At 48.5% G+C, this 20,900-nt stretch overlaps 2 protein-coding genes across 4 annotated transcripts; both read right to left on the reverse strand.

Moving 5' to 3' along the window:
• Nucleotides 1-66: 66 nt before the first annotated feature.
• On the reverse strand, nucleotides 67-9,397 carry ZPR1 (ZPR1 zinc finger). Of its 2 annotated transcripts, XM_053366295.1 has the most exons (14): nucleotides 9,181-9,397; nucleotides 8,240-8,401; nucleotides 6,692-6,782; nucleotides 5,632-5,702; nucleotides 4,790-4,876; nucleotides 4,528-4,650; nucleotides 4,296-4,349; nucleotides 3,973-4,039; nucleotides 3,613-3,683; nucleotides 3,442-3,531; nucleotides 3,245-3,355; nucleotides 2,779-2,865; nucleotides 1,380-1,445; nucleotides 67-354 (listed from the first exon to the last, which is right to left on the reverse strand). In XM_053366295.1, exons 1-14 carry the CDS (start codon nucleotides 9,316-9,318, stop codon nucleotides 220-222), a joined length of 1,353 nt encoding a protein of 450 aa, XP_053222270.1. In that variant the 5' UTR covers nucleotides 9,319-9,397; the 3' UTR covers nucleotides 67-219. The 2 variants fall into 2 exon arrangements, with proteins under 2 accessions (XP_053222270.1, XP_053222271.1); XM_053366296.1 differs by lacking the exon at nucleotides 3,245-3,355.
• A 4,520-nt stretch (nucleotides 9,398-13,917) lies between these two features.
• Nucleotides 13,918-18,688, reverse strand: APOA5 (apolipoprotein A5). Of its 2 annotated transcripts, none has more exons than XM_053366301.1 (4): nucleotides 18,375-18,688; nucleotides 18,015-18,078; nucleotides 17,444-17,555; nucleotides 13,918-14,965 (listed from the first exon to the last, which is right to left on the reverse strand). In XM_053366301.1, exons 1-4 carry the CDS (start codon nucleotides 18,534-18,536, stop codon nucleotides 14,032-14,034), a joined length of 1,272 nt encoding a protein of 423 aa, XP_053222276.1. In that variant the 5' UTR covers nucleotides 18,537-18,688; the 3' UTR covers nucleotides 13,918-14,031. The 2 variants fall into 2 exon arrangements, with proteins under 2 accessions (XP_053222276.1, XP_053222274.1); XM_053366299.1 differs by having other exon boundaries at nucleotides 18,307-18,688.
• Between the last annotated feature and the right edge of the window lie 2,212 nt (nucleotides 18,689-20,900).

Consider the following 20,900-nt stretch of genomic DNA (forward strand, 5'->3'; position numbering starts at 1 on the left):
GGATGGCCTGTGCTTTTTGCGCCAACAGAATCCCAGGCCATAACAAAATGAGCCTCAAACCAGAAGCAATGCTTTTGCTTTTTATGAGAAACCCTGCTAGCAAGCTTTCCGTGGGTCAAATTCAATCCAGAGAGTCACAATCCGCCCCTTCCTTCACCAGGCAGGTGGAACTGTTCGTCTTTCTCTGCACAACACTGTCCTGGCCTCTGTGTGGCGCTGCTACCGCTGGGAAGAGCCTTCTGCTTCGTAGCCCTCTGTTTTCATGTCATTGAGGCCCAGCTCTTCGTTCTGCTCAAACCGCCGCTCGTAGTGCTCCACTCGCATCTCCGGGTCTTCCTCAGGAGCGTAAACGTTCTGCAGGCAGCAAGAGGCGGTGTGTTATGCGGGGATACGACACAGAAACCCTTCCTGCACAGCCCACAAGGAATTAATCACCAGCTTTGGGGAGTCTGTGTGTAGAAGGGCCTGCTCCCTGTTTAGCTCATTTTAGGAAAGGGATCACATGGCTTGCGCAAGGGCCAAATCTAGAGCAGGTGTACATTGAGATCAGTTACATGGAACATGCATATGGATGAGAGCTATCAGCCAGCACAGCAGGTGGTCTGGGATGTTGAGAATTGAGTCCAACATTCTTCTGGAGAACACCAGGTGCCCCATCCCTGACTTGTATACACCTCTCTCTCTCGAATACTTTTCAAGGCATGCAAAGCTGGGCCTGAGCGCAAGCATGCTTAGATTCTTCGGCAATATGTTTGGAGGCACCTGGATATCCGATGTTTTTCCCAATCTCAAAACTCCCCACTTATCCTCAAAATCCAAGATGCTAAGCCAAAAAGATTGCAACTTGGCTCAAGCCATTTTCAATGGTAAGTGTGTTACCAAAGGATTCTCCGGCATCAAGCCCCCAATGCACTACCCAGGCCCCTCAAACCCCAAACTTAGGCACTTGCTCCGTTCCTCGGCCTGTGTCCTGTTCCTGACATGGATAAGTAAGGTACAGACTCCCCTGTGGCCCTATAAACATCCCTGTTGTAACCTCCACTCCTCCGGCATTACCACCCTCCACTGTCTAGAGGTCTCCAGCTCTGTCAAATGACTCTGCCCTTTCTTCCCTTGCTGTCCCGGGTGCTGAGCTGGGTTGGTGCCATCTTAGCCTGTTCTCAGCAGTGTCAATATCTCGTCATCACCATCATTTTGTGCTCTTTCTCCCCAAGCACTTTGAAACTCAGCAGCCAGGCACATGCATACACCACAGTCTGTCTTTTTTAAATGGGCCATTCTCAGAACTTTCCTGTTCTCAGGAACCAACATGGCCAGCACTTGCTACAGAACTATCTGCCAAACAACCCCTTGTTTCTTCTGTCCCAAGTTCACTGTACCTGGAGGTAACTGTTCCCTGCAGGGTCATCCAGGACAAAATGTATCCTCAACTGCCCATCCACTACCTGGAGAGAAACAGAAAAGGCATGCCCATCAGGGAAGGCTTCACAGCCTCTCGTCCCAGCCAGAAAATCAGCCCAAGTACAGGAGGAGCATCAAACCAAAGAGCCCAGGTGCCCTTCTCATCATTTAATTAGCTTATATACCACTCAATATTAGCAGTCTCAAAGAGAGACCTCGGAGATTATAGTGGGTAGCTCAATGAAGGTGTCAACCCAGTATGCAGTAGCTGTGAAAGGGGCAAATTCCATGCTAGGAATCATTAGGAAAGGAACTGAAAATAAAACTGCCATTATACAAATTTATGGTGTGACCACATTTGGAATACTGTGCACAGTTCTCCACCTCAAAAAAAAATAACAGTCGTACCCTGGTTCTCAAACATAATTGGTTCTGGAAGTCCGTTTGACTCCCGAAACCATTCAAAAACCAAAGCACGGCTTCTGATTGGCTGCAGGAGTTTCGGACGTTCAGCTTCTGAAAAATGTTCGCAAACCGGAACACTTACTTCCGGGTTTTCGGCATTCAGGAGCCAAAACATACGAGTACCAAGGAGTTCCAGAAGCAAGATAAGACTGTGTTGTAGAGTTGGAAAAGAGTAAAAAAAAGGGCAACCAAAATCATCAAAAAGAGGTGGAGAAACTCCCCTATGGGGAAAGGTTACAGAATTAATTTGAATAAGAGCAGACATTATAGAAATGTATAAAATTACTCATGCCATGAAAACAGTGGACAGAGAAAAAAATCCTTCTCTCATAACGACAGAACTTCTGGCCATCCAATGAAACTAAAGAATATAACTCACACAGTAAACAGCTCACAAATATGAAACATAACTAAAAACCAGTAGGTAAAAAAGGTAAAGGACCCCTGGACGGTCAAGTTCAGTCAAAGGCAACTATGGGGTTGCAGCGCTCATCTCACTTTTAGGCTGAGGGAGCCGGCATTTGTCCACAGACAGCTTTCTGGGTCATGTAGCCAGCATGACTAAACCCCTTCTGGTGCATGGGACACTGACGGAAACCAGAGCAGTACCTATGTATCTACTTGCACTGGCGTGCTTTTGAACTGCTAGGTTGGCAGGAGCGGGGACAGAGCAACAGGAGCTCACCCCGTCGCAGGGATTTGAACCACCGACCTTCTGATTGGCAAGCTCAAGCGTCTCAGCGGTTTAGACTACAGTGCCACCCACATCCCTTTTACTAAAAATCAGTAAGCATATATCAATAACACCATAAAATCCAGCAAAATTAAAATTTTCGAACTACAGTAAAAAAAATGTACAAAAAATCAGAATACCATAGGATGCTGAGTTAAAGGCATAAAGAGGCACCAAACCTGTTGCAGCTTCCTGCCAAATGCACAGAGTTTTTCTGCTCTGTCTGATGTTGAGCTATCCCCCAGAGTGAATGGGTTCTTCGCCACCTGTAAGAGACAATTCAGAATTTAGTCCCTGTTCAAAAGCAGGTCCCCCTCCCTAAGCCACCCAGTGACTCTGCTCACATCCAGCAGATTCAGTCTTCCCATTCTGTAACATTATTCCTGTCTCCTGTCCCTCCAGAGACCAACACCTGTTGGCACATGCTGGCAAGATCTACACCTGTCTAGAGGAAGGACATTTCTCCAGCTGAAGTGCAGCCAAAAAGCCAACTCAAATTTGTTTTGGGTTCCTACTGGTTTAAGGTGTCCCCCCCCCTTAATTTAACAGCTTCCTTCCAATATGTTTTTTCATTAAGTGCAGGTCACTTTGTGAGGGCTTTACCTTTAAAGGTGGGATATACATTTATTTTATTACTAAACTCACCAGAGTCTGGATATCCTTTAGCAATCCTTCCAGAGTCGTGAATTTCCCACCCAGGGCTCCCATTCCTAGCTCAAATTCAAGCTCTGGAATCTCCACTCTGCATGTTTCGGACTGCGGAAGAAGGAGGACATTTCACTTAGTTTCTGGAGGCAGAAATTTGCAAGAAATGGACAGTGGCGGAGAAAACAGCACCACACCTTGAGGATGTCCCTTGTCATGTCTGATGGGTCAGTCACATGAAGGGTTATCTTGGTCCCCAAAGGCTCTATGGCTCCTCCAGATTTAACCTGTGGACAAGTAGGAAAACTGTAAACTGGACAGAGTTCATCCGAGGAAACATCAACCCTGCCAGACCAAAAGCCTCTCACCTCATTTGTTCTGTGCCCACAAGCATCACAGTTCGTAGCCATGATAATGACTTCTTTGAAATGAGGGATCTCTGGAGAAGGAGAAGTCAAGGAAACCAACAAACAGCTAAACTCACATACCTGTTTTACTGATACAGATACAAGACCCACTTCTTTGCTTTGTCAGATCTCCTCACTGTCAGAATCCCAGCCCTAGAACAGCACTCCAAACCACCCTTGACACAGTTCCTCCACCACTAAAAAGGAATAAGGTATGTTTGGTTGAACTGCACTCTTTAGCCAAGAGCGATGCATCTGCACGCACACACATGACCAGACTGGAATTTGACATGTTCCTTGTTCACAGACTCAAAAGGATACGCACCAGCTTCATGTTTGTACTGGCCGGGGCATTACATTCAGGGCAGTTGGTGCCAAACTGCAGCACCTGGAATACAGGAGAGGGGCACAGTGGATAGCTCAGTCAGTAGAGCACGAGACTCTTGATCTCAGATTCCTGCAAGGGGTTGGACGAGGTGACCCTTGTGGTCCTTTCCAACTCTACAATCCTATGATTCTAAGTCCCTTTCTGTAGGATGACCCCTGCTGGGAACAGGAACCCTCCAGAGGGCACAAGCCAGGCCTAAGCAAGCCGCTGAGTGCTCCAGAAGACTCTGCCTAAACCTCAAGGGCAGTTTACTCACTTCATTCCGTAGGTCGTCCACAGAGTCAGTCAAGTCCTCCTTGGATTCCTCAGCCTAAGAAAGAGCAGAGATGTTGGAATTTGTCTATTGCACACTCTTAGGACCTGCAGCACGGCTCAAAGGTCAAGTGATCAACAACAGTGGCACATTAACTAGAACGCCATTGCCTAAATACTAAGTTACGGAGCCTTCATGAATCCACTAAGGTCAGACACCCTCTAGCTCATGCTACCTCAATTCCAAGCAGAGCAGCCTGCTGAGCAGTTCTCCTGTAGTGGGTCACCACCAGGGCTTCGTCCCTCTGTGGGGCATGAGGGTTTTCCACAAAGCTGTTGCCAGAGGGGTCATCTAGGATCTGGCAGAGAGAAAGGAAATGGAAGGGAAGAGCCATTAATAGCCTCTGTTTGCTTCTGCAGGGAGTAGTTGGGTGCATGCCAGGATAGGCCAAGACTCCCCACCCCACCTAAAGGCAGCCCTGTCCTGGTGGTACTTACAAAAGTGAAGGCTGAATCCACATCTTTCAAGCGCTTCAGCTTACAGATGAATTCCTCGATCTTCTCTGCAACGTCTGGGTGGGTTTCCTGCGTCCAGAAAGCAGAAGCAGTTGCTTTTAGCCTCTATTGTCCAGACCAGCTTGGAAGAACTTGGGAGTCCAACACCACAGACTTAAAATCCAACACCACAGGCCACAACTCCCCTCACCCCTTGCAGTCAGCAGGACCAATGATCAGGGAGGAGGAGAGCTGAAGTCCAACAACAACCAGAGAACCAAACGTTCCCCTTCCCTGCTTTACAGCAAAGAGTATCAAACAAACAAGCACAGAGAAATCTGCCTTATATCCTCTGCTCTCTGTTACTTGACTTGCTGCATGTTATTGCCAGACATATTTAACAAGTGAGTCTTTGTTTACCAAAAGGGGGGCAGGTAAGGTGTTAGCCACCCATATTCTGGACTTCTGGGGCCTTTAACAACACTGCTAGAAATATTTAGGACCAGCTTTACTAGCTCATAGGACTGCGATAGAGCTGTCCAAACCAAAAGGGCGTTCAGTGCTTCTAGGCCATTCACAAGTTCTGCTTCCCGAAGGGTGACTTCTAAACCTAAAGAAGCCCAAAATTCATTTAATATACTGGCCGTGCGATGAGCACTGCCATAGCACCTGCCAATGCCAGGTATCTTGTTCAATAAGCAAGAAATCATTCAGCAGCTGATGTCCCCAACACATGCATCTTCCCCCTGCCAGCTGACCGAAAAGCCCCATGAAATGACAGGTCAGCCCACACAGAAAAGAAAGTGCTCCCCCCACCCCCTGCGGAGCCTTTGCAAGCAGCTTACCCTGCGGAATGGCTGGTCCTGCTTCAATCCTTCTATGGCTCTCTCAATTAACCCTTCAATGGTGGTAAGAACTAGTGAGAGGGAGGGAGGGGAAAAGGGCAGACACATCACTACCCAGCAGTCCAGACCCCACCAGTTATATTCTTCCACACTGGCACGCAAAAGTGACTGTTATTACTAGAAATAACGAGGTTGGCTCCTTTGCTGGCTCTCGTGGACTGATATCAGTCCACCCTGCCAGCAGAAGACCCTCTGCAGTGAGCCAAAGACTGGGTAGAACAGGGAAGAGAGGCCCCAACTTCTGCTTTTCAAAAGGCAGCCTGGCAACACAATTCCTTCTCTGCCTCGTACCCCCATCAATTCCACTGCCCTCCCCCCGCCAGCTGCCCTTAGAAAATAGAGCAGATGGAACTGGCACACTGGCAACCACTGCAGGTGCACAGAACACAGGGTGAGCTGGCATCCCCGTGATTTAACCAAGGAGCACCACTACTCTGGAAAGCAGTCAGCAGCCACCAACTTGGATGGCTTTAGAAGAGGGGTAGACAAATTTACGGAGGACTCTCCATGGCTACCTGCCACAGTGGCTCTCTCCGCTCTCAGAGGCAGCAAGCCTCTGCATGCCAGTTGCAGTTGCTCTCCAGTCCTGCTTATGGGCTTCCCAGAGGCATCAGTTTGGCTGCTCTGAGAACAGGGTGTTGAATGAGATGGGTCTCTGGCCTGATCCAGCAGCCCAACAGTTAATTCTCATGTTAATCAGATCAGGAGGAACACGAGAGCAGACTCTCAGAAAGCAGGAAGCTATTTAGTGGAGATCTGGGTTCTATAGGCTGACTGGGCAGGGGGCTTGACCAAGGGGCTTTCTAGCCCTCTTGTTCAAGCCAGTACAACAAATGCCTCTTCCACACACCCTTTAAAAGCCCCACAGTGGAAAATGTTCCTTTTCACACCCTCAAACAGCAGCTCCTCCTCCGGAACAGGTCGTCAGGAATGTGCTAGTAGCTCCTTGCATCCCAAAGACCAGCTGCCCCAAGACATAGTGAAACGACCATATACCCACCTCCCTTCTGAGAAAAAGCAGGGATTTCAAAGTCTAGCTCGGGTACTCTAGCTGTGGCACAGTCAGTCTTCACCACTTCCCTATTCATATCCTGGGGAGAATGATTTACAGGAGAGGTTATACCAGTCTAGAAACCCGGCAGCCCACCTGGTTGGGTGAGGACAAGGACATGCCCAAAGCACACATGAACTAAAGGGAAACACAAGCTGAGTGATAACACCTCCCCAACTAACCCAAACCAGAGCAGGGGTGGGGGAAGAGTTGGCTCCAGCCCACCCCATTCCTTCTGCCTCTTCCTAGAAGCTTGTGCCCATGTTACCATTTATTCCTGGTAACCAGAGATAAAAGGCTGACCAAAGCCAACCTTTAAATGTGCAATGGAGACAGGTGGCAGTTAGTTACCCCACAGAAAATGGCACGAAAACCCAAATGCCTCTTTCAGCTATTTGCAAACAGATGTCAGCAAAGTATCTCTTCCAAAGATCAAGGCAGCTATTTTCCCTTCCAGTTTCAGGATTCCACTTTGGAAGAACATTTAGAGACCGACCACTGGCCCTACATGTTTGTATGAAACATAGTAATTGTATAGTATATAGTGTGTGTGTGTGTGTGTGTGTGTGTGTAGTGTATATATAGTGTATAGTAAATGTTAAGAATTTGAGATGTATGTAATGAACAAAAATGAAAAATGAATTTAAAAATTAAAAAAGAAAAAAGAAACACCACCGTGGATGTCACACATTCAAAAGTTGCCCCCCATCCAGTTACCAGTTAGTTCTAAAGGACAAACTGGACCCAAGTTCCGATCCAGAGCACACACACCCATTTACTTTGCACACATGGTTTGACTGAAAACTGTGTGGGCAAAGGAATACAGGTCACCTGACACAATGACATCTGGTGACTGACAGGTGGGTGGCCCCATGCACCTGCCAAAGTTGGCCCATGGGGAGTGGGGGTGGGGAGTGTGTAAGGATCTGGCTGCTGGCTGGATTCAACTCCCAAACCCTGCTAGATGCCTATGTTATGTTTTTATGCAACCTGGGAGTCACAGGCATTTTTGAACTCTGCACTGGAGGAGGGGTTTAAAAGGCATCTCTTTTGGAACAGCAGAGTAAGTTTCTGGCACTGATTGAGTGGTTTTCTATATGTAATCTGGGTTGTGGCTTCTACACTGCCTTGAGTCTTGGAAAGGTGGCTATTAAATCTTTATATAACATAAGATCACACCGAGGGACCTCAAATCTGGATTTCTTTAGTCTGATTTCTGCAACGTGACATCAGCAGCCCAGCCCACCTACAGCCACACACTGTGCTGCCTTTGTACTATAAGAAAGTAAGCTTAATTGGTTGAAAGTTTACTTATCTGCCAATTGTGGTTTCTCAAGCCAGATCAGCTTTACAGCGAATCAGTTCTGTGACGCAGTGGATCCAAACGGGCAGGGATTGTGCCAAAACCAATCTTCAAAGTTGCCAAATTTGCTTCTAAAGCATAATCAAGGTCCTTTAGCTACCACAGGGGAATGGGAAGCAGACAAACCCACTCACCTGCTTGCTCCTAACAGTCAGCATATAGCATACACCTTGATCCTGGATCCGGCCAGCCGACTGGATCTCTGAGTTGGTCGAGCCACATCTACTGCAGGCAAAGGAACTGACAATGATCTCTTTGAAGAAGGGAATCCTAGTCAGCAACAACCGAGTCACCCCCTAGATAAGGAAAAAGAAGAATAAAGGCAAACTGCAAGGGCTCAGCATCCCAAACATCTGGGCTGCTGCACAGTCACACTTAGCACCTTTCCCCTTTATACAAAGACACCACAACTTCCCCCTCTGCACCAAAGCTCTGTAACAGACATGCCTTATCCCAGACAAACACTACCTGCTCCTATAACCCCAACGCTGAATGAGGGTTGTATACGATAGCCCGACTTGGAGTAGACCCGCTGAAGTCAATGGGCAGGACTAACTTAGGGGCGCTATTTCCAATGGGCTTACTCCAAACCAAACAAAGAACAGTAACCTATCCCCCCCTCCCCACCCTAAATTTAATAATGATTTTTAGAAACTATATGGCACCATGGGTGGGGGTTTTTTTTTGGGGGGGGAGAAGTCCTTGCTCAGAGGGCAGCTGGTCGGGGGCAGGGAGGGGGGGAGAGAGAAAAAGCAAGAGAGCAAGGCCTGAGAGGGGTCGCCCAGCACAAGAAAGGGGTTTCCTCTCCAGGGGCAAGTCCTAGAAGAGGAGGAATAGGAAAGGAAGCGATGGAGGCGGCGGAGCGGGGCTCCCATCTTGGCAGAGGGCGCTGCCATTAGAAGGAAAGCCTGCGTCTTAGCAACCCCCCGCGAGAACCCTCTCGTCCCCCTCTTGAGAAGCTGCCCGGGGGGAGGACGTGTCCCGCCACCCCCGGAGAACGGTGAGGCCCCCAAGCCAGGGGCGGAGAGAAAGAAGGGACCAGCAGAGTGAGGACTAGCATCTTGGGGAGGCTCACGTTGGAGTGACAGGCCATGCAGAGGGACTCGATCTCGGCCGGCAGCTGCTCCTCGTCCTCGGCGCTAAGCGGGCGGAACAGGGCCGGGGTCGCTTCCCCGCCGCCCCGGACAGGGTCCAGGGTCCCGATGGCCGACATGCTTCCCTTAGCAGCAGCAACAGCAGCAGCGACCCACGCACGCTTCCGGCAACCCGGAACTTCCACTCAAGGCATGCGCATTCTCACCCACACCGCCAGAAAAGAGGGCAACCGGCTTCGGGTGACGTCACAGGCGTCGTGTGACCGAATCAGTGCGCGGTACTCCCACGCGGGCCTCGCGGGCTTTTCCTAGGCCTCGGCGGACTCAATAAGAGGGCCAGCGGGCAGGCAGAAGTTCAACAGGGCGAGAAATAAGGGGAACAGCGGTCGGGCAGAAGTTCAACAGGGGGAGAAATAAGAGGGCCAGCCGAGAGGCAGAAGTTCAACAGGGGGAAATAAGGAGGGCCAGGGCGGGGGGAGGAGGCAGAAGTTCCAGAGCGGGAGAAATAAGAGGGCCAGCGTGCGGCAGGCAGGCAGTAGGAAATAAAGGCCAGCGGCGGCAGAAGTCAACGGGAGAAATAAGAGGCCAGCGGCGGGCAGAAGTTCCGACCGAGAGTCACAGGGCGAGAAATAAGAGGGCCAGCCGAGAGACAGTAAGTTCACAGGTCGGATAGTAGAAGTTTCACCAAATCAAAAACACCCAGGCCCGAAACAACACACAACAAAACCAAAAAACACCAACCAACAAACCAAAAGAACCTGCCCCCCCCCCCCCCAAAGACCCCGAAGTTCAACAGGGGGAGAAATAAGAGGGAACAGCGGTCGGGCAGAAGTTCAACAGGGGGAGAAATAGAGGGCCAGCCGAGAGGCAGAAGTTCAACAGGGGGAAATAAGCGGGCCAGCGGGGAGCAGAAGGAAGTTCAACAGGGGGAAGAAATAAACGCGGGGCCAGCGGGCGAGGCAGGAAGTTCAACAGGGCGAGAAATGAAGAGGGCCACGCGGGCAGGCAGGCTAGAAGTTTCAACGGGGAAGAAATAAGAGGGCACAGCGGGGCGGGCAGGCAGAAAGTTCAACGGGGAGAAAATAACAGAGGGGCCAGCGGGCGGGCAGAAGTTCACACAGGGGGAGGCAATAAGAGGGCCAAGCCGAGAGACAGAAGTTCAACCCGGGGGAATCTCTCTCTTTCTCCCTTTTTTGCCAAGGTGAGCCTGGCCAGGTTGCAAGCCCCTGGGAAATGAGAAGCCTCAATAGAACCTCTAGAGCCAGGAGAACCTCTGGATACCAGTTGCTGGGGAACCTCTAGAGCCAGTCTACCTCTGGATACCAGTTGCTGGGGAGGAGCTGCTTGCAGGCATCCTAAATGGTTGTGCATGTCCCGTGTGGGTGGGAACCTGAGTACTTGGCTAGACAGGTCCACCTTGGCCTGATCCAGGAACCAAGCTCTTCCAGTTGGAGGTGTGTGTGTGCACAAGGATGGGGTGGGTCTCTAATGCCTGGACCAGAGTTTTCAGCCCTCTCTTTGCACTGTGGTAGACCACTGCAGATTCAGACAAAACAAGAGGCAGGACCAGTGGAAATGTTACTTTATTACAGACAGTCAAAAAGCCATTTACAGTGCAGGACAAGGAAGCCAAGTTTGATGCAGAAAGTGTAGCGGCAGTGCTTTGTTCACAGATTCATACTGATCAGACACGCACACACAGTCAGCGGGGGTGGAGGGAGATTGGTAAATAAGTGGTGAAAAACTACTTTGTGGCAACCAAAGCAGAGCTTGGTAAATATTTTGTGCTTAGTTTTGCAACTATTGGAAGGCAATTGAAACCTAGAAGTTCAGTTGTTCTGCAATTTTAGTCCATGTTTTCATTTTTTTAAAAATTAAATTTCTATACCACCTTTCATCCAAGGATCACAAAAATACATATTATAGGTAACAAGAAACAGTAACACTCCCCCTACGCTGTTTAAAAGGCCAGATTGTTTAATTAGCCAAAGGCCTTGGAGAAGAGGAATGTTTTTGCCTGGCCTTTGGGCAGGATACAGTTTGACTTACGGTACTTTCCTTTGTATAAAACAAGCCCGAAGGAGGCCCCCAACCCGCTCACAGGTCCTTGTATGATCAGTGGAAACAGTTGGTCCTGGCAAGTATTAACCACTCTCAATTCCAACCTGATAATTGCCACCTGCCCAGATTTTAATTTGTCTGAATTAATTTTAAGATGTATTTTAATAAATTGGTGGCTGTTTTATGCATATTGTGTTGTTTTTATGATGTTAGTCACTCTGATCCCAGCTGGGGAGGGCGGGATACAAATAAATTATTATTATTATTATTATTATTATTATTATTATTATTAAAGATATGTAATGAAGGCACCAGGCGAGACTCCATGGAGAGAACAGTCCACAAATAGGGAGCCACCACAGAAAAGGCCCATTCTCGTGTTGCTGCTCTGTGGGCCTCTCATGGAGGGGACACATGAAGAAGGGCTTCAGATGATGGATGCAGTGTTCATATGGGGAGAGGCAGTCCTGGATGTATTGTGGTCCTGAGCCATTTAAGGTTTTATATGTCAAAACCAGCACTTCAAATTGGCCAGAAACTGATTGGAGCCAGTGCACTTGGGCCAAGATTGGCGTTATATGCTCAAGTAAGCAACCTGGCCACTGAAATTTTGCATTAGACCACAGTCATAAATTGGATGTACAAACTGGAGCTGAGGATTCCACAGCCATTTCTGTATTACCTATTCCATAGGCATAGTGGTTCTGCTAACATCTAAGAGAAGAAACACTGCAGGAGAAATTATGTATTTACATAAATGGAGCACCAGAAGTGGCAAATGGTAGTAGTTTCATTCATTGTTGTCTTTCTGGCTCCTACTGAGCACAGTAGCTAAAAGTTGGGTGTCACGGGAGCTGGTTGAACCTTGTTTTAAACATGGCAAAAATGTTTGGGCAAAGTCACCACCATGTGCTCACATGATGAACATAAGCCTTTGGAGGTTTCAGTTTTCAGTGCTTCTCTTGATGTGGCAATTTCTCTACCCATTTAGAGTGCATTTAGGTGCATTTAGAGTGAATGCAGAAGTGAGTAAAATTTACACTGAGGAGGCACAGTGAACACGAGAGTCTGGCCTCTCATGAATAAAACATGGGATGGTAGGGTGCAGTTTATTTATATACTGTACCACTTTTTTTTTTAGCCAGAGGCCCCCCAAAGAGGTGAACAACATGAATGCATATTATTACAAAATACAGTCATACCTCGGGTTGAAGTAGCTTCGAGATAAGTATTTTCAGGTTATGCACTGCGGCAACCTAGAAGTAACGGAGTGCGTTGTTTCCGGGTTTCGCCGCATGCGCAGGCAGTCAAAATGACGTCATGCGCAGAAGCGGGGACGCGGGTTGCGTTCGCTTCTGGATGCGAACGGGGCTCTGGAACGGATCCCATTCGCATCCAGAAGTACCACTGTATATATTTACAGCGTTACTACAGTATATATATATATATATATATATATATATATATATATATATATATATATATATATATACCTACAATAAAAGTACAATACATCAAATAGAAAACAGTGGCAGGATTTTTAATCATCAACATTGCCAGGGTGGGGGGTGGGGGATAAAATGTTCCGCTAAGAGGAGATCCAAGGAGGTACTCCATATCAGAAGCAGTCTCTTAACACTCTTAAAACATGAGTAAAATTAAGATGGGAGCCAGGTCTTAATCGGTCTTAATCATTCTAACAGAGGGAGGTCCAATTTTTCATACCAAGTGGGGCACATATGTGCTTTGAAACACAACCCATGGGATGCACACTGTCTTGCCACACAGGAGAGAGGAAGGCCAAAATTTTATAACCCCCCCCCTTGCCTTCCCAAAGCTGGCTAAGAGATGCACTTTGGGACTTTGAGAAGAAGCCACAAGGGCTCTGGCAGATTCCTAGAGCCCTCTCACCTTCCCAAAACTGGGGAAGCATTCACTAGGCTTTGGGAAGGAGGAAGGAGGACTGTAAGACCCTGTGAGAACCCTCACATCTCCTTCCCAAAGCCCAGCACCTTCCTTACCTGGCTTTGGGAAGGCTGGGTGGGTGTCAAATGTTGCCGAGGTCCACACTTTGGACCACTCTGTCCTAGCATAACCTTCAGCAAACTCAACTGCGTGGGTGAGGAACTAGATGATCTGACCCACTGGCCAGATTCAAAACTCACTCACCTGTGTGCCACCTTTTGACAGGTGAGTAAGCCCCACCCTCAGCCCCCTGGCATCCAATGATTCCTTTTCAAGTTGCAATTCGGCACAATTGTGCTTTTTTTTTGTCACCCCAAAGTACCAAGGTGAAAAAAAGTACTGAATTGCTGAATTGCAACCAGCGTCTGGAAAGGCAGAACTGCTGCTGGCATCATAAGTTGTCAGGTGATGGAGAGGTGGACATGGTTTCGACACAAAAAGACCATGGACCTAATTGGGATGTGTGTGATTATGCCTGCAAGGTGAAGGTTTCACACCACTGCTCTCAGGGCTGTAGCCTCCTATTTAAATGTTTACCCCCTACCAAATAATAGAGAAAAGGAGAGGGGAGAAAATACTCTTTGCCGCAAGAGATGATGTATTGAGCTTAGCTGTATCCAATAATTCTAAGGTCCTATAATTTTGAAAAGGAGAATAAAAGAGCCACAGGAGGAGCGACGTGCCCAAAAGTCTGATGTGGCAGTCTAGGGAAACCACTACTGCTCAGAAGGGTTTGATCTCCCCCACCCCAAAAGTAGGTTATTTCAAAGAGGCCTCCACTGCCTAATTTGCCTGGGCACAAAACTTTAGTATAAGCTGCTGCTCGGCTCATTGAGACTCTGGAAAATATCCTTCCACAGGGAGTCTAGCCTGGCATGCAAGTCTTCCAGTGGCGTGGAGTTTTCCTGGAACTCTTCCAAGTATGAGGGTGTGGGAGACAGCTTGAACTTCATTTCTTCCATCTCCCTGTCCGTGGTCCTTGTGAAGTTGTCTATCTGAAGGATTGTACCTCTCCTGAACTCCTCAATTCTCTCCTGAACCTCCTGAGCCATATTTTCCAGGTCCACAGACAGCTGGTGGTTTTCTTGGCTCCTGTGGGAAGGATATGCAACCCAGGTGTTGGGGTGAAGGCTCAGCTGCACCTTGAGTTGATCCAGGTTCCTTTCAATTTGGAGATGGAGAACCTTCACGTTGTGGCTGAGCTTGCCGGAGAATTCTTGTAGATACTGGCTGAGTCGCTGGCCCATAACTGCAGTGTGAGGTGTTGTGCTTTTGTGGAGTTCTTCCATGGTACGGTGGATCTCAGTTGCTAACCTGTCAGCATATGGGAGGAAAATCTCCTTCACCTGGTCAATAAAGGTAGCTGCCTTTTCAGCATAAGAGGCTGTAAACTTCTGGACCGCACCTGGAGTTTCCACCAATGGAGCCCCTGCGCTTAGGTTGGGCCTGAAATGCTGGTGCAATTCTCTTGCACATTGCGAGACCTGTTCCATCAGCTGCTCTGTGAGGGGAGTCAGGCGGAGACGGAGACCTTCTAAGTTCTGGCTGATTTTTTGGTGCGCCTCATCCATATAAGGAGAAAGTTTCCTCCGGAGGCTTTCGACCTCTCTCTGGATGATCTGCCGAAGTCCATCGGCATCTTGGTAGAACTGGGGTTCGAATCCCCTGTGTACTGGGGTCAACTTCTCAAGGACCTGTCCCACATAGTTGGCTCCATCTTGGAGACTTTCCTTCATGTTTCTGAACAAAAGAGAGAATGCACACATTTGCAGAGGGAACACAGACCCGAAAACAAAGTCTTGAGTCTGACAGCCCATTACAGTGGTACCTCGGGTTACAGACGCTTCAGGTTACAGACTCCACTAACCCAGAAATAGTACCTCGGGTTAAGAACTCTGCTTCAGGATGAGAACAGAAATCGGGAGGTGGCAGCGGGAGGCCCCATTAGCTAAAGTGGTACCTCAGGTTAAGGACAGTTTCAGGTTAAGAACAGACCTCCAGAACAAATTAAGTTCTTAACCCGAGGTACCACTGTATTAGGATCGTACCAATCCCAATTATTTTATCTCACTAAACAAACAAACAAACAGGAATGCAAGTACGGTGGTACCTCGGTTCTCGGAAGTAATCTGTTCCAGAAGACCTTTCAAGTTCCAAAATGTGCTAAAAAGGTGGTCTGCAAATTTCATTGAGGAAATTGAGAAACACACGGCGAAAGCCGTTTGAAAATGGAAGCATTTACTTCTGGGTTTTTGGCATTTTAGTTCTGAAACGTTCATCAATGGAGACGTTCGAGAACCGAGGTACCACTGTATATGTTCCACACAACACTGGTTATTTCATTTCATTTATTTATTAAATTTGTATACCACCCTTCCCCCACAGATCCTAGGGCAGTTCAAAGCATAAAAATACAGGATTAAAAGACAAAATACATAATAAAAACAAAATAATAATCCCCACCCACCCACACTGCATTTAAATCCCCTCTCGCCAAGTCACTGTCTAGCCATCTCTGTTCCAAATATGTCCTCCTTTGCAGTTCCACCAGGCCACACACCAGGGGTTTCAATTTGAATAAAATATTTTGGGCGTCCAGGTAAGCCCTGCCCTGCATAATTGAATGGGAATGCCCGTCAACTTTGTGGTGACCCAGCCCCCTTAAATATTTTATTGTGGGGGCCAAAGCCCCCACAGTCCCTAGGAGTTGGCTCCTAGGCAAACCACATCAGCAACGATGCTGTCTCCAGCATCTTCACGTATTGAGGCTGCAAGATACCTTCCCACACCCGGGCCTCCTAGTGCCCATTACCTATTCCTGCATCCTTCCTAGCCATTATATGATAGGCAGCTTCAACTTCACTGAGAAAGGATGGAATGAAAGGATGGTGGACTCTCATTTACTTCTATGCTGCTCAGAATCCAGGCAAGCAGTTAAATTAATGATTAAATAAATACGTTGCTATGTATTAGCAAGCAGGTTTTCGTCTTGTTTTAAACGTATTTGTTGTTTTTGTGTTTTAAGCTGTTTTTAATTGTCTTGAGATGGTGGTTTAGAAGGCGATTAATCAATCAATCGGGACACAGGGGGCGCTGTGGGATAAACCACAGAGCCTAGGACTTGCCGATCAGAAGGTTGGTGGTTCAAATCCCCGTGACGGGGTGAGCTCCCGTTGCTCGGTCCCTGCTCCTGCCAACCTAGCAGTTCAAAAGCACTTCAAAGTGCAAGTAGATAAATAGGTACCGCTCGGGCGGGAAGGTAAACGGCTTTTCCGTGCGCTGCTCTGGTTCGCCAGAAGCAGCTTAGTCATGCTGGCCACATGACCCAGAAGCTGTACACTGGCTCCCTCAGCCAATAAAGCGAGATGAGCACCGCAACCCCAAAGTCGGTCACGAATGGACCTAATAGTCAGGGGTCCCTTTACCCTTACCTTTAATCAATCAATCGACATCGTCATCCCCTGGGAGCCCAAACAACAGTGGAAGCCTCTACCGGTGACGAATAGGGAAGACTCCTTCCCCTCACTAGTTAATATTAAGGGCTGGTGAATCCTCTCACCTCCCTCTTACCCCAGAACCATTTCTAGCTATGGGCTGCAGATGTGCAGTTCCTTCTGTCACTTGAGAGGATGTTACAGTGGAAAGGCAGGATATAATCTTTCAAAATAAAAACTTTAGAAGATCCTGGCTGCTGGGTCAGGAATCTAGTCTAGAATCCTGCTCTCACAGTGACAGGCAAGAGGCCCCATTGGAAAACCCACAAGCAGGACCCCATTTCAATCAATGTCCCCAGCACAGTTTCCTTAGGCCTGATCAGGGGCTAATCCTGTTGGCTGCACTTGCTTTCTTCTGCCAATGCATCAGATGATCTCTCCCCATAATGGTTCCCACCCCTTCCCCTACAAATCAGGGAATGGACGGGTGGATAGGAAAACCCACCAGTTGTGTCCTTTGTTCTGTGAGAGCCAGTGTGGTGTAATGGTTAGAGTGTCAGGCTCTAGGACCTGGGAAACAGGGTTCAAATCCCCACTCAGCCATGAAGCTCACTGGGTGACCCTGGGTCAGTCACTGTCTCAGCCTCACATACCTCACAGGGTTGTTGTGAGGATAAAAAAATAGGAAAAGGGAGAACCTCTTTAGAGGAAAAGGTGGACGATAAATGTCTGAAATGAAAAAGAACACAATCGTACTGATAAGCTCAGAGCGAATCAGACTCACTTCACCCCTTGTCCTCCTTTCAGCTGCTGGGCTTGCTCCGTGCTGCCCTTGTCGTGAGTCAGTTGGCTGAAGTAGTCCCAGACGTGGCTCCGCTGAAGACTGGCTGGAGAAGCTGTGCAGGTGAGGCAAAGAGGAAAGGACAAAAAGTAGACAGTCTATGGAAAAGCCAACCCACTTACAACCAACAGAGTTCTCTCACATTGCTGGATTCTCATACTGAGAATGTTGCACAACAGTTCAGGCAACCAGGGAGGTCACCTCTGCAGCTCAGGGTCATTCCTGCTCTTTAATGTCGCTGCTAGAGGGGTCTTCGGGGGGGGGGAACCCCTCTGTGCCCAGGTGTCCAGAAGCTGAATCTATTTGTCACCCTGCTGGCAGCTCTGATTGGGACTTGTGACTAGAAGCAGAGCATTGTAAGCACTGTTTTAAGGCTGTAGCCCACAAACACATGCTCAGAGGTCACCGAGCTGTCCCTAACACAACCCAGAACCTCCCCACTCTCTAAATGCACCTGTATTATTATTATTATTATTATTATTATTATTATTATTATTATTAGAAAGAGCCTCACCTGAAAAGGTGGCCAGCAGCACTGCTAGGAGGGCAGCTTTGATGCACATGATGAAGCGAGGATTCTGCAACAAGGCATTAAAGGGGCATGTTAGCTGTATAGCCGCAGCAAGCAAGGATCTCCGCTGTCAGACTTGGCTGAGTATGGATGATGCTCCTTCCAGGCTGTAAGTCCATCTGCATGATTATCCCTCATTTCAATTTAAAAACAGGAATTGGTTGAACAGAAAGGTGTGCTTTGTCTGCTTAGAACCCAAAGTTCACGTGCCAGATTGTAACCACTTTTGCCTTACCTTATTCCTTCAGGTATTTTGCTCAACTGCTCCCAGATGGTGGGATTGTTCCCGCTGTGTCCTCCTACCTGTATGCTGGGCACTGTTCTCCTCGGGGTTGGCTCTTGTAGATGCCCTGCTGCCGCACCTTTTATATATGCCAGGCAGCATTCACTGCCTTGCACACGGCTGCAGAGCCAGCCAGCCTGGCCCTCGTTCCGTGTAAACACAACACAAAGGTTGAAAGACATTGACAAAGAGATGACGTCTGCATCTGTCGTGAGCAGAGGACAGAGGGCTTACTTTGATCGGGGGAGGTGGTGGTTTCTGAGATAAGGGGGGTCTCTTTTGATCGACCCTGCTCTCTATACTTGGGGCGCAAGCAGGAATCTCCTGTGGCCTTTGCCTCCCCATCCCAGTTATTCAGTCTTCTGCAACTCCTGGCCCAAGTACAGGGGAAAGCATCATGGGACAATTAGTCCAAACTGGGTGAGAGTTCAAGGAAAGGAAAACAGAGAGAGTGAACCCTGCGGGGGGTGGGGGCTAACTGCATCCCAGGCAATGCCACCCTGGCCAGGGGAGCGTTGAGATGCAGGAAGGTGAAGCTGGAGAGGCTTTTTTCGTTTGTGTTGCTCTGCCTTGTTCAAATCTTTTGTTTCTTCATTTCATGTAAAACTATCCCACCAATGAGGCTCAGTGGTTTGCAGTCCAACTGGGCAGGAAATGGCTTTGAAGGAGCAAGCTCAACTCTTTCCAAAGGAGGGTGTCAGCATTGTGAAGGGGTGAGCATGGCCTCTAGCAAGAGATGCATGTAAACCAAAAAGAGGTTTCTTACAAAACATGAAGCAGGGCATAAATTAAATAATAATTACCGTAGTTATCTGTGTATAAGACAATGCTTTTTATTATAAAATAATGTTAAAAATTCGGGGTCGTCTTATACACGGATAGTGCTGAAGGGGGGCGGGCGATTGTTTGCAGCCGCGAGCAGGAGACTGTCAGTGGTGATTGGGCAAGTGATTGGTGGCTATGGCAAGCAGTGGCGTAGCGTGGGTTGTCAGCACCCGGGGCAAGGCAAGTAATTTGCACCCCCTAACCCATGGATTTGCGCCCCCTAACCCCCAGATGTTGCGCCCGGTGCGGCCGGCCCCCCCTGCACCCCCCACGCTATGCCACTGATGGCAAGGCTTGCTGTTGATTGGCTGCGGCGGCGGCAATTGGGCGGGTGATTTGCGGCTGCTGGCAACTAGCAGGCAGACAATTGGTATCCTTGGCAGCACGTGTGATTGTCTGGCGGGTGAGCAATTTTAGGCAACCCCTAAAATTAACAATTCTGGGCATTTTCTTAATTTGGAGTCCCCAAAATGGTGGTCATCTTACACACGGGGGAGTGTTATACACGGAAAAATATGGTACCCTGAGCAGGATGGGCAGAGTTACTGCAGGTTAAGGTGATGCTGAGAACCAAAGCTGATACCCTCTCTCCACTGACTACCACAAAAATGCATCTTTCAGGCCATTCTCTCCCAACATTACTTTGAGTAAATGACTTTCCTACACTACAGTTTTATGCCATTTTTGGACTGCCATGGCTTCTTCCCTGACAACATTGCTGTAGATCTCCTGCAGTTCCCCCCAGGGTTCTCCAGGAAGAGGGAACATTGCTTAAGCCAGTTTAAATCTGTAGTGTATTCATGCAGGCATGGAAAGCAGCCTCAGAACCAGATCTCCATCTTGTACCAATGGCTGGGCTAAAGTAGCAGACCCCAAAAAAGGCTCAAGCAGAGGGAAGAAAGGGCTTATCCACACTTCCTCTTGCAGGTGTGCCAGGTTCCGCCCAACATTGTGGGCATCCAGCATGCGTGTGTGACTTCACGCACGCCATGTATGACATCACACACTAGGAGGAACCCCGGTGTGCCCTCCGAAAGGCCCAGTGGGGCCTGCTGTGGCTGCAATGGGCTCTGTCGGGCCCACCCGCTGCTGTGACAGACTATCAAAGTCTGCTACTTCAGCGGAAGGGCCCATCGGAGACCACCTGGCTATAGAATATTGAGGGGCCCCAGCCCCCTCACTGAAAATTTTGTGGGTACTTGGGCACCCACGGCCCTGCCAAGATGGTGCCAGTGTCCTATTGTCCCCAAGGTAAAGCGCTCTTTAGCACTCATTCAAAAAGCACAGGATTGCTGTTTGTTCCCACTGAAAACTAAAGAACAGGTTTTCCCAAGAAGAGGAGTGGGACAATAGAGAAACCAGTCTGACCTGAATTTTCTGGGCATGAGACAAATGGGAGATGAGGGTGAGCCCTAATTCAATGTTCACATGAGTTGCCCTGGTACCAAATTTGTAAATTGACAGGCATGTGGGGAGAAATAACTGCTTTGAGAGAAAACAATCCAATGACAGCAACCCTCCCCCACCTCTTCCATGTCTGTAGGGAGTTTGGGGTGCGTCCCCCCAATCTTCAGCCATTCAGAACACATCCCTGGCCAAGGCTCTCAATGACCACAGAGCTATTCCCAGCAAAAACCTCTGTGCGAATATTCAGAAGAGGTCAGAGTGCGCAGAGCCAGCCAAGACCAGCTTGTGGCTAGGGGAAGTTCCAAGCAGTCATT

The sequence above is a fragment of the Podarcis raffonei genome, chromosome 15 (assembly GCF_027172205.1).
Source record: "Podarcis raffonei isolate rPodRaf1 chromosome 15, rPodRaf1.pri, whole genome shotgun sequence".
NCBI lineage: Eukaryota > Metazoa > Chordata > Lepidosauria > Squamata > Lacertidae > Podarcis > Podarcis raffonei.

Bases quoted from the DNA above. Each gene is read 5' to 3' on its own strand.
- ZPR1 (XM_053366295.1), bottom strand. From the start codon at position 9,318: ATGTCGGCCATCGGGACCCTGGACCCTGTCCGGGGCGGCGGGGAAGCG. The intron at 4,877-5,631 runs GTAAGCTGCTTG...TTCTGGACGCAG, and splicing joins AGGACCAGCCATTCCGCAGG to GAAACCCACCCAGACGTTGC. The intron at 3,356-3,441 runs GTGTGGTGCTGT...CTTCTTCCGCAG, and splicing joins TGACAAGGGACATCCTCAAG to TCCGAAACATGCAGAGTGGA.
- APOA5 (XM_053366301.1), bottom strand. From the start codon at position 18,536: ATGTCTTTCAACCTTTGTGTTGTGTTTACACGGAACGAGGGCCAGGCT. The intron at 18,079-18,374 runs GTAGGAGGACAC...GCCTTGTTGCAG, and splicing joins GAACAGTGCCCAGCATACAG to AATCCTCGCTTCATCATGTG. The intron at 17,556-18,014 runs GTGAGGCTCTTT...TCACCTGCACAG, and splicing joins GCTGCTGGCCACCTTTTCAG to CTTCTCCAGCCAGTCTTCAG.